The sequence below is a fragment of the Scatophagus argus genome, chromosome 7 (genome assembly GCF_020382885.2).
Source record: "Scatophagus argus isolate fScaArg1 chromosome 7, fScaArg1.pri, whole genome shotgun sequence".
In the NCBI taxonomy this organism is placed as follows: domain Eukaryota; kingdom Metazoa; phylum Chordata; class Actinopteri; family Scatophagidae; genus Scatophagus; species Scatophagus argus.
Genome location: NC_058499.1, coordinates 14915728 through 14928894, shown reverse-complemented (window position 1 = coordinate 14928894; position 13167 = coordinate 14915728). Strand labels below are relative to the sequence as shown.

Genomic DNA, 13167 nt, shown 5'->3' with positions numbered 1-13167 from the left:
ATATGAACAAAAATTTACTGTACAGCTTAAACAATGGACAACCATTTAGTTACTCTGAGAGAAAGGGGCATTTGGGCCGACTCCTTTTGATCAACTGAACATAGAGTCAACCTTTACCCCAGATCTTCGGGGGCTGATTTGCTGACGTGTGGTAATCTGGATTTCAAGTCCAATGGGATAGGCTGAAGGAGCAAAACAGAACAAACAGACCAATCCCATGACAACCTGCTATGGCTTTTTTCACATAGACTGTATGAAAGCCAAATAATGATCATGAAAAGATTGGCTTAAACATGCTCTTTTGTTTGTCTATTCAGTGTTCATTCTCTGCAGTTCACACGTTCAACATAAGAGTATAAACACCTTACAGCATAAGTGTTTCTTTTACTGTATACATTCAATCATGTTAATATTTAACATTTAAGACCCCCTCTGCCTGTCAAGACCCTACGGTTGTTGTAAAATAACTTTTGTGGCACACTGGGATTGCACTCCTAACCTGATTCAGCTGAGATAATCAACTTGAAATTGAAAAATTGTCCTTCTGATTTGAGACTTTGTGACTAAAATGTTAACAAGTAGGCGATGAAGGCACTCTGTGAGGTCTCACCGACAGTAAGACTTTCCTGAACAATGACCTGCAGCTGTGTTAATGAGATCAAACACGAGATGAGTCATCAACTTTTTGTTCCATTTGGTGATCTACTCAGAGATTCGTAGCGATCAGGACTTGATAGCAACATTCTGAATGTTTAAATCTGAAAGATAAAAAGATAGGCTTAACAAAGAGTTACTGTATTTGTATTAACCTAGAAACATGAAAGGGCCAATAGACAGCCTTTGAGAACATGGCAATTCAACTTTGAAATAATTTTACCAGAAAATTTTAAAGAAATATTTTGAGCTACATACACATAAAGTTAAAAGTCTCAGTCTCAACATGTACACCTATAAACCAAACCTTTATGGACAGAGTCTGCAATGCATGATGTTTTTAGTGTCTTTATATGCACACGTTTGGAGTCAAGTTACATGACTTGAACTAAAGAGTGACTTTGTACATAGTTTTATGACCTGAGCTTTGTCATGTCTATGTACTTTGGAAAGAGGTAAGTAACATCCGTCATCCGTCAGAGATCATATAATACCACCAAAGACCCACTTCAGGTCAGGTGAGACTTTCGAAGCATATGTGACTTAGGAATTAAGAAGAATTGACTTTTAAACATATCTCAAATGTATTTTCATGTGCATTTTGTTTACATTTACACACAAACACACTATTGCAGACATGGACACGACATGGACATGGAAGATTTTAGCTATAATTTAGGAACTCCTTTCAAACAAAATTATGTGGAACAAGATTTTTCATGACCTGAGCTCATTGAGTGTTAATTATTATGATAAATGCTATTTATTGTTTATTGTACTTGCCAGTAGTCCTTGGAAAATCTGTATTTAAATATACAGGTAAAACACACACACACGTATAGTCAGGAGAGCAAAAATCAGCAGCTCTCTAAAACAACACCTCTGCAACAGTTTCACCATACAAATAAACATTCTAATCTTTATCAAAGTAGGCTTTATCGCAGGACTATTGTAACAGGCTGCATTAGTTTTAGATGTAACTTATAAACCAACCACTGTATTATCTTTTGGTGACTGCGCTGGACATGTTATTTCTTCACCAATTGATATTTACCAAAATAGTGTGTGGGATAACAGCCTAAACTATTCATATTTATAATTCATTTCATTTTTGGACATAGTGCCTCTGAAGAAACTGGCCTGAAGTACTGGTTTAAACCTTCCAATAATAAAGCTAACTTCATCATAGATGTAGGCATAATAGGTAGGCACGCTCTTCTTTGAGCACTATTTGACCAGCCACACAAATTTTCTTAAAAGTTAGACGCAAATTTTATATTTAAAAGTCGACTTTTATCTTTACAGCAATGATCACAGCACCTTTACGTGTACACGAACAACATACTAATAGTGTGGTTGTGTTCTGTGGAGTGTATTTCTATACCTGAGCCCCTCCTCTCCTCTCCTCAGTCTGGACGCTGGAGGTTGATGTCACTGGCAGAGAGAGTCTTCAGGACAGGACTCAACTAGGCAGAGCTGGTCAGGGAAACACTGAAGGTCTACGGAGAGGAGAAAAAGTGGGCGATGTTGCAGCTAGGATCTTGTTTATGGACATTGTTGGGAGGCTGTTGACACAGTCCAGAGGGCTTGCAGGCATTTTCCAGCTGTAAGGTTGAGGTAGCCTCATCGACGCAGTATTTTAGATCACTTCTGAAAGAAATACAAAAATGTCGTCTCCAAGTCCGGGCAAGAGACGAATGGATACCGACGTGGTGAAACTGTATCCTTTGCAGAGCTTAAACAACAGTCCCGAATAACCAAATCAAATGTCTTGTTTTGTAATAATTGTCAGCTCTCTAATGTTGGTGAATTACAGCATTTGTTCCCGATGGCTGCTGTAAGCACGTATGTGGCTAGCTGCTATGAGAGGTTGATAGATTTTGTGAAAAGTGTGTAACGCTAAACACTTTGATGTGAATGTGTAGCTCTGTGTCTAACGTTAGATTCTACGGTTAGCTTGCTCACTGTTGAGTTAGCAGAATGGCGATGAAGCTACACATGTAGTTAACGTTATTTGTATGAACTCAGTTGCCTGTTAGCCCGCGTTCGCTCGCTAACACATTAGCAACGCTCTTCTTGTTTGTATGAATTGCGAATTAGCACTGGGATCTGTCGCAATAAAACTCTGTGTTCGCTTTGAATATTGTTAGCCTCAGCTCGGAAGTTAGCCTGTTATCCATTAATATGTGGTCCCATCGGACTGACAACACAATGTGAACGATTAGAGAGGACTCTTTTGCATTTTGGAAACGTTTCTTTGCAAAGACACGTCATTTTTTTCATGATTTTGTAACGTTAACGTCAAGGTAGCTAGCTGTGTAGCATGCTATCACCAAAGGGGAACAAACAGGGTCGATGTAGCGCAACAGAGACGATATTTGACAAACCATACCTGCAAAGTAGACAGATAACTACATAAATTAATGTCAGTGAACAGAGGAGCCAGATTTTTACCCTTTGTGCTTTTTAAATTGTTCGTCAAATAGAAATCAGAGATAAACATAATGTAAATTGTATTCATATTAAGTAAGTCACGACTGGCGCATTTTCCCACAAATTATGGCTGTAATGGTGTGGAAAATTATGAAGCCGAAATATGATTTTATCTCAGTTTTGTGATGCTAAAAATAAAAACAAGTCAATGGATGGCTTATCCTTTTAATTATTATTTTTTTCTCAATAACACCACTCTCTTTAAGATGCAGTTTCACGTGATGTTATGCTTGTTTATTGGTGTTTGTTTAGTAAGTATCCGCCGAATATATGTTTTTGTGTTATTGATGATGATTTGCACCTATCAGCTGAAGTTGCATGAAGGGACAGCGTGAGGTGAATTGTTTTGTTTTTATCCTGCAGCTAGATGCTGCTCTCTGATTGGTCAGCCTGTTACCATCCGGAACATGGTAAAAGGCGGAGCTTCACACACAGCTGATCGAGGAACAACAAGCGTGCTGTGCGGGCACATGCAACAATGGGGGCTGGGAACATCCAGTCCGTGGCAGGGACAGCTATATGCTGTAGCATGACTGACGCTTAATGTGTGAACATGTTGCTTGTACCCCAGCAGAACCAGAGTCTGTAGAGCAAATCCACAAGTGGTGCTGAAACAATCTGTTGATTACTGATAAATTTCAGTCGTTTGCTCATTTTTATTTCTTTTGTAAGCTTGGCTCAGAGAAAACAAGCAGCTTCAAGAGCCAACCTGGGAATTATGGTGAGGATGTTTTACAGTTTTCTTTACATTTCATAGACTAAGTGATTAATCAAAAAAGTTATTGAAATGATAATTGAGAATGGAATTAATCGTTGAAACCCCACACACAGTGAGCACAGCTTTAGTCCTTTATAAGTGAGCACATTAAGGCTTAAATGTGTTTAAAAAAAAAAAAAATCCTTTATAGTGCATAAAACTTATCTTAAAAAACTTATCTACTTAAAATCTTATTTAAAGAAAATTTTTAAGTTGTTGGAAAGTTTGAGTTTTATGTAAAAACATTTTTTTGGACTTAGACGCAATCAGTTTGAAAATAGAAAATTTGGCCTATTGCTGGGTTAGGGAAACATTCACATTTTTAATCAGTCTCCATGAGTCACTCATAGCAATTTTATACTTCCCTTTCTTAAGTTTCCATATTTAATACAATTTATGTACGCCTGAGTATAACAAGGCAGTGTTGCATGGTGATGGTAACATACATTACGCACAGCCGTGTCTATGAAAAATATTCAAACATAGGAAAAATACAAATAGACTAATTTTTGTCATAGTTACTATTGTTTTGTTTTATTGACTTCATTGGAAAATATGGATAAGAAATCTAACAATACATAGCGAGAGTCACTAAGGAAAGTATGTTGAGACACATCAGTTCTGGATCTTCTTTGAGCAGATCTCAGTCCTGACTGTAGTACTGCTGTTTTAACAGGAGATGACATGCATATTTTCACATTGTGGCTTTAAATCAAAGTGTTAGATTGAACTGCTGTGACAGAGCACTGCTGATTGTGGCCTGCTGTCACTGCTGCTTACAGAGCTTACTCTTTGGTCTTTCTGAATGCACACAAACAACATCACTGTAGTCCAGCACACGTACGTCGGGCTGGACCAAATGTACTGCCATATGTTCTGAGTGCAGGTCAGTTGATTTTGTCCTTTAAATGTGTAATTGCACAGTTGGGATTGGATCAGACATACTCTAAAAGTCATAGGAACTTTGCTTCAGAAGATAAATTGTAGTGGAGCTTGAGCTTTGACCAAAATAAAGCTTTTCCCTTCTGTGGTTACATTACTCTTGAGTGAGCATATGCTTGGGTTCCTATGGACAACCCCTGGGGAAAGGCATAAGAGACTGATGGATATTTTTACTGCACAAGTCTGTAACAGGTTTTATTTATAGGACCCATTGCCTCACATCACATTTAGAGATGGTGTGTCTTCTTGGTCAGTGGTCTGCAGACCTCTTTCTATTGACTAACTGAGCTTTTTAAACCATCATATGTTTACAGTTTTTTGTGCCTCCTGGCATTTATGTAATCCAGCTATGTAGGGCTGTTATTTGTGCTCCAGCTGTTGGGCTAAATTAGCATCCTTATGTTACCTTGGTTAGATCACTCTGCACGAGATGACAGAAGGATTTATGGCAGGTTGATGAAACAGGACGTGACGGTTCCTTGTGAGGTCTTTGTGGGTTATTTTTCTCCGTCTGTCATTTTGTCAGACTTGCACAGTTGTTGATTGAATACACTCAGCCTTTCTGCTGTCACCACACACTGTGATTATGACACATCCTCCCCGCCTTGCGTCCTCTCTAACTGAAGTTACCTGCAAAACAGATGAAAGTTTCCATCAGTCAGTTAGCAGGCTGGAGGCACCACATTTCTACATAATATCCTGAGTGTTTGATAGTTGGTGCAATCAGCAACCTGTGCAATCAGTATTGTTTTCTCTTTTGAGTATGCTTGTAGGGATTGACTGATCAGCCACTGATGATGTTTGCTTTCAGATGGACAGTTGAAGTTTGCTTCTTTCTGTACATTCAGAAAAGTGAAGATGTGATCATTGGCATTGTCTGTAGTCTAGTTGTTAACTTGAGCTGTGGTCCTGTGCTGAGTGTGAGGTTGTTTTGTTTTAAGTGGACCTTCTGTCTGTTGGTTGAGTTCATTTTATTGATCTGGTGTTTGACCTCTGCACAGACGCAGAGAAAGAAAGAGACAGCTTGCTCAACTTAAAATTTAGACACAGCAGCATCATTTTTGTTGTTTGCTTCTGTTTGAAGTCTCTGTCTCTCCTGTTGCTTGTTTTTGTGCTGTTGCCTTTTCCTTAACCAGCCGTCAGCATTGAGAGCAAGCATGAGGTCACCATCCTCAGTGGACTCAATGAGTTTGTGGTCAAGTTCCATGGACCACCTGGAAGTAAGAGCCTCTTTGAAATTTACACATTCACATTCATGGTGCCTCTCGTGGAGCAGAATTTTACCATTGTGCTGTAGTTAATCAGCTTGGAGTTAAAACATTGATTTTAATGTCCTGGATCAGCTGGTTTGGTGTCACTGTTTGAATTTGGGAATGCGTTTCAGTCGATTCATCCATCTTCTATTTGCAGCGGCGTATGAAGGAGGAGTGTGGAAGGTGCGGGTGGACCTCCCAGACAAATACCCCTTCAAATCACCATCAATAGGTATGAAATATTTCTACAAGTGTTCTGGTAAAGCATTGAAACCTAATCAGTTATCACTTTGCAGTCTACAATGATTAAAACCTGTTTTGATTTTTTTTTTTTTTTTTTTTTACAGGATTCATGAATAAAATCTTTCATCCCAACATTGATGAAGCGTAAGTAGGCCTGCTGCATTTTACTCTACAGTGGCACATCCACATGTTTAACGCACAAGTCATGATTCATACGATTGAGGAATAGTTGATGGTTTTTCCACTTACCCTGCAGCCTGCTTTGCGTTGACTTTGCTCTGCCTGGCTGTCATGCTGTGTTCACAGTGTTTTTGTTGTTTTACAGGTCGGGAACTGTGTGTTTAGATGTCATTAACCAGACATGGACGGCTCTCTACGGTAGGTCACAGCCACAGCTCTCATTGTGTGGTGGCTTCGCCGGTCACTCAGTTAAACTGCCCCACAGTAATGGACAATTAAAAAGAAAAATTAAAAAAAGAAAAACGACCAAGAGGGCAGCTTATGCCTCTTCTGTGCAGCTTCAGGCAGTGCCTCTGTTTAATCGACTAACACTTTAGTGGTAACTGCTGGTTGTATTAAGGTCATGCATTGAATGCTGATAGATAAGAATGTCCTGAGGTTTAGAGGTGGTGAACTCACTCGTGGGATTTTTCTCACTTTGTTTCTGTTTTTCAAGCGGGTGTCACAATGAACATAACAGTCTTCCAGATTTAGGCTGTAGTCTTCTGGTCTTTATGTGCAGCAGATGCATTAACTCATGCCTCATTTTAGCAAGTTGTGAATCATGCTGATATCACTGATGATATTTCAACAGTATTGTTTTTTTTTTTATCATTGTTTTAAAATAAACCTGAAACTGTGTTTTAAAGAAAGCGCGGTTGTCTGAGCTTGTATCACAGCTGATGAGGGACAACGAGAGACTCGGTCTAAGTTCATTTGTTCTTCAGCCTGCTTGTGATCTACAGCTTTGTTTGTTTTTAGTTGTGTTGTGTATGGAAAAACACCCCGATAAGTATTTGTGTGTTCTGCGGGGGCAGTGTGACACCGGTGTGATGAGCAGCAAGCGCAGATGATAATCTTTAGCAGTGATGACTAACAGTTGAACAAATGGAAGAAAACAGTCAGTAACCTTGTTTGAACCTTTGCTGAAATAGCATTATGATTTTGTTAAATTGTTGCTGAAACCTAACCATGCTAATATTGAATAAAGCGAGTTTCAATATGTATATTTAATCAACGTTTATCCCTTAAAATATCTGGCACTCGTTTAATTATGTATCTGAAAGTTATTTTAAAAGAGGTCTTCCTCAGTGGAAGAGAGATGAGATACACAACAAGGTCAAAGCTGTCTTAAAACTTCAGAATGTCTCAGAAATTAAATAAAACACATGCAGTTTGTGACTCAGACCTTGTTTTGATTGTATTACTCTCAAAACACATTTAATGTAAAAAACGCTCTGAGACTTAATGCTGTATTGTTGTCGCCCTTCCGCCCTCACTTGTGGCTGATGTTAAGCCGACACCCATTTGTTTCTGAGGTGCACCTGCATTTTAAATAGTTTTTAAATTATTGATTTGTCCAGTCTAAGCTGTCCAAGGCCACGGGACAGCTTGTGTTTAACTGGTGCTAGTTTCTGCCTTACGCAATCAAGTAACGATTGCGTGTTGGGTTCTGAGCACTAACAAAATGTGGGTGGCCAACACTCAGTGTTGCGCCTGAACGCATCCTGTTTGGACACAGTCTTACTTGTTAATCTGCTCTCGATACAGTTTACTTCACATTCTCAAGTGCCGAGACTGACTTCACCTGACCAGAAAACAATACAACCAACCAGTCTGTTTGAACATTTAATGACAAGAGAGACCTCTAGTGGATGGTGTTGTAGCTACACACATGAAGGAATGACTCAGTGTTGGGGTAATGACAGTTCTGGTATTTCTCTGCTTTGTTGTTCTCTGTACTGACTAATCTTTCTCCCCACATCCACTAGACCTCACCAACATCTTCGAGTCGTTTCTCCCTCAGCTGCTCGCCTACCCCAACCCCATCGACCCTCTGAACGGAGATGCAGCTGCCATGTACCTGCACCGGCCAGAGGATTATAAACACAAGATCAAAGGTAGCACGCCGGTGTCTTATGCAGAAAATTGAAAAATGACCTGTTGAGAAAAGAAAAGAAGCATATGGTTTTTGTAGAGTATCCCTGTTTTTCTCAATATTTCTACAACTGAGAATTCAACTGGAAGGAGCTAGGGGCCGCTATTCATCACAAACTGATAAAGTTGAGATATTATCATAAGCCATGTCAGACATGTTTGCAGTCAACATACTGTCAGAGGTTGCCCTGACAAGTCAAACATAGAACAGTCAGCATTAATACAGAAGGCATGAATATTAGTGGTAGAATAGATATAATATTAAGAGTAAAACCAGAAATTTTACCCATTTACCAGTTTTCAATAAGTAGATATTATTTAGTGAGGCCCATACTTCAGTTGACAAAATGATCTTAACACAAAGTCCACATACTCACTTGGTCTGGAAATTTCAACATCCCCATGTGGTGAAAATGGAAATTTCCAGAAAATCTGCTGAGAAAAATTGAAAAGTGAATTAATGCGTGTTTCTATCCACTGCTGTGATGCAAATTGTACAAGTTGATTTATCTCCGGCCTGGTGTCATTTAACCACTTCAGAAGAACTAAGTGGGAACCATGATGAAAATATGTGGCGTTTGTGTTCATGTATTAATGTGAAGAACTTTACAGACTCCTCATCAGGCCACACAGATCTGATGTTTGCTTCTCTTCATGGAGGCCTCAGTAATGTTTAAGTCACAGGCTTCATGTATGTGATTATATTTACTTTGTTTCCATTTCCTTTTATTTTTATCAACACACCAGCTTTTCCACCAGTCTACTGAAAAAAAAACCCATAAATGATACATATTTTTTATGCACAAATTGGAAAGGTGCACTTTGTCTGACATGTTTGTCAGCAGGTTATGTTTGTTCAGTAGTCATGGATAAGTAGATGTCCAATCTTACCATTTGTATCTGCTGGACTTTTCACCTGTCTGAAGACTGCGTGATCTGAGAACTCCTGAATATGTGACCTGAGATTGTCTGTTGATGTGTAAAAGTGTCAGTGAAGCTGTTGCTGCTAAGGTGCTGTAGACGCCACATGGACTCTTGATCCATCTCCCTCTTTCTGTGTCTTTTTCAGAGTACATCCAAAGGTATGCCACAGAGGAGGCTCTAAAGGAGCAGGAGGAGGGAGGGGGTGACTCCTCTTCCGAGAGCTCCATGTCAGACTTTTCGGAGGACGAGGCTCAGGACATGGAGTTGTAGTGGGTGGGGGGTGTGGTCCCGTCACCTTCACCTCACAACAGACTGTTTCCTAAAGAGCAGAAACTCAGTGCTATATTCATATTTAAACAAGACAATTTTTTACAGCGATACAAGGATTTTTATTGCTACACAAGGATTTGCAGTATGATATTGCAGAATATTAACCCTTATTTAGGAATTCATGACCACCTGCCCTTGTCCCTCGAGAGCCTGAGTAGATCAGAAAGGAGTGCATCATTCATTTCCATGATCTTTAGTGGCTTCAGTCAAGGCTTTCACACTACATGACCAAGTCCAGACTGGGCAGTGAGGCCAACGCAGGAGCACTGTCATCTAAACACAACTGTTTACAGTTTCCCATTTGGTTCCACAAGCCACACCTCACCACATCATCAGTTGTAACAAGCTTAGCTTTTCTTTTTTCCTTGTCTTAAATTGACACTTTGCTGCATCGTCAGGCGCCCTCGCCTCACCGACAGAGGACTGCAGGATGACAATCCCCCGTTTAAGAGCAGTCTTGGCCTCACAAGGGCATAGCATCTTATTTTTGTTGAACTGTCACCTTTCATTTTTTGATACTGCTGCCCCCCAAGGAGTCACCATTACACTCATCTTTTCTGAAGAGCCGAAGACCAGAAGGCCGCAGCTCGGTGACATGTTCGTCATGTACAGACAGCACAGGTGTGACTGCAGATGGCCTCTCTGACAGGACTGTGCAACCTGCCGACGTATCACACACACCATCAAACAACCATTGCATCAGCCATGGCAACGCAGTGCATGCGTGCCTGTGGGAATGTATGAATGTAAACCAGGGAGAATCATGGTGTATTGATAACATGTGTTGTACTGACTCCTGATGCTCAGCAGAAATCAGGAGAGAAGGTTCCTCTTCAATACTCCACCCCCGTCCTCCTCCTCCTCTTCTTCTCCATTTTAGGAAAGTGTTTGTCATTTTTTTGAGTATCTTTGTATATTGTGGCATGACACAGAAGTGAAGTTGTGTAGGGCTTTGTGGAGCTGTAATGCTGTAGACATGGGGAGGACACTTTTATGCAGGTGGGGTTTATCCAGGTTCTTGTTGAATTATTGAACTTCTTAACTTTGCCTATTGCTTGTGTTGAACTATAATAGGTGTTTGACTTGCGTAGGGATAGTTAGTTTTTTCACAGGTGGTGAATCCTATCATAATGTATGGTTTCATACTTAAATAATACACTAGTTTAAAGAATGCTTGTCCTGTAAAGATGAGGAGAATTAATACATCTTTGTCCGTGGGATAAATCTTTGTTGAATCGAATCCTCCAAAGACATGTTGCACCCCTGCACCCCCTTCTTATATGCAATTGTGTCCATAAAAGATCATTAATGTTGTCAGACAGAAGTGCTCTTCGTTTCAGCCATTCAACACTGTTGCATTTACTTTCTCATGCTGTTGATGTGGCTGTGGCTTTCCAAAATGGTGGGACCAAAAACAATCTAATAGATCTACAAGCTTGGTTTCATAAATATCCCAAAAAAGACAAGGAAATCCTCCTCAAATTATATTTGGGGTTTACACTGAGGTCAAGCGAGAAGATGTTTGAATAATGTTCCTCAAAATGTCAAACTCATGACACTTTGAGCTTTCTTCCTCTTCTTCTGACTATCTTTTAAAAGCTTTTGTCCTCATCTGTCCATGGAAACATTCACATGCCTGTTGGCGCCTTTGCAAAGGAGGCGTTACCACAGCAGTGACAGTTTACTGTTAAATTTCATAATGGCGCACTGGTGTGTGTTTTAATGCAGGCCGTATGCCTCGTACATGTTTGAAACATGCACTCATTGCATTGCAGATCAGTTTGTATTAAGTGTTATTCCTGGGAGGAAACAAAAGTTCAAATCTTACGTTATCGCCATGAAAAAAGGCCATTTGTTCTTCAGTTATAATCAAAACATGACTTAACATCCCTTTATAATCGTTTAAAATGATATCAGGATCTTTTCCATGGTGTCTTGCAAGAGGGTTTACCTTCATTTGAGAACTAACATAGGTCGGTAAAACTAGCATGTCACAGTTTTTTTGACATGGCAGAAAAATGTGTATTTATTAAGTAACTTAGTTAAAATGGCTTTAAATAGCCTCAGTAACCAAATATATGTTGGTGTAGGTCTTAGGACTACATGATGTCACAGTCAGTTGTCATTTGCAACAGAAAACAAACCACTGTCCAGCCTTGTTGCTTGTCATCATCTGGATGCATCAGTGTATTATGTATTTTTTTTTTTTTATTAATGAGACACAAACAGTATATTTGATGCCTATAATTTGTTTGAATGTTTTTATTTGTCTTTTAAGCCCGATGTGCAGGATTCAAGTTCAGATATCTCTGATTTATAAAAAGCAAAAAAGGAATAAATGTGCTTCCCTTGTAACTTGAAGACAGAAATAAACAGCAAAAATTATATGATTAATGTGGGTATTTTGTTTGTGTGAGCTAAGACATGACTGTCTTTTTTCATTTATTCAAAAGATTTCCATTTCGTACAGATCTCTTACTCAAATCATCTTAGTAAAAAGAATTTTCACAGGGCTTGGCACTAGTCGTAATTTATTTAAAGTCTCAGGTAGAATGATCATCTTCTGAGGAAATTCACACAGACTGACTGTACATGTGTCTGACGTGTCTCTATCCTCCGTCCACTAGATGGCGGCCCTGTGTGTTTGTCTTATAGGCTCTTGGAGGTCTAGGAGGTCCACTAATAAATTAGTGGATTAATAAGTTTAAGATAAACAGTTATGTTATTATTGGTTTGTTTTCACGCTATTCTTTGCATAAATGAAGAAAACATTATAAATCACATTACTGACACTGTTTACATGAACCACATCTGTAGCAAACTTCATGTACTCACTTTTCATGTTTTGTTGTTGGACGTTGTCTTCATGCCTTCTTCTATGTATATTCAGAGAGAAACGGTTGATTTATTTCTGTGGTCTTTAAACACAGAAAAGCACAGGAGTAAATAATACAGTTAATGGTGGCTGAATTCCATTTAGCTGCTTCAGTTTCAGGGTCCCGGTTGTGTTCATGCTGGCCCGCTTCAGCAGAGCAGAGTCGTTGTTCATGTTGATAGTGACATTTCTGCCAATAAAAGAAAAAGGTAGATGACAAGTTACTCATGATAAAATAAATATGCTCGTGGTAAATCAAATTCTTTGAATTCTGATTTAATATTTTCATATTTTATCTTGAGTAAGTCAAATGCTTTTGACACTTTATCTCAGTATTTTTTACATAATTACTGATTTCAAAGTTTCATCTAGTTTTTTTACTTTAGTTGGCAGTAATTTGCTCTGATATTGACGAAGCGTTTTTCTTAACACATTCCTTATTTTAAATGTTTAAAAAGGTTGAACCATTTTACTCCAGATTATCAGCTGGTGATGCTTTTCTCTTCTTATGTTACATTTACATTTTTGTAGTCTGTTAG

The 13167-nt window shown here is 39.1% G+C and overlaps 1 protein-coding gene across 1 annotated transcript; it reads left to right on the top strand.

The window, feature by feature from the left end:
- The first annotated feature begins 2066 nt into the window (after positions 1–2066).
- LOC124062091 (ubiquitin-conjugating enzyme E2 H-like) lies at positions 2067–12143 on the top strand. Its single transcript, XM_046394590.1, has 7 exons — positions 2067–2374; positions 5990–6066; positions 6257–6331; positions 6447–6486; positions 6668–6720; positions 8334–8462; positions 9569–12143. The coding sequence occupies exons 1-7, from the start codon at positions 2322–2324 to the stop codon at positions 9691–9693; spliced, it is 552 nt and encodes a 183-aa protein (XP_046250546.1). The 5' UTR covers positions 2067–2321; the 3' UTR covers positions 9694–12143.
- The last annotated feature ends 1024 nt before the right edge of the window (positions 12144–13167 follow it).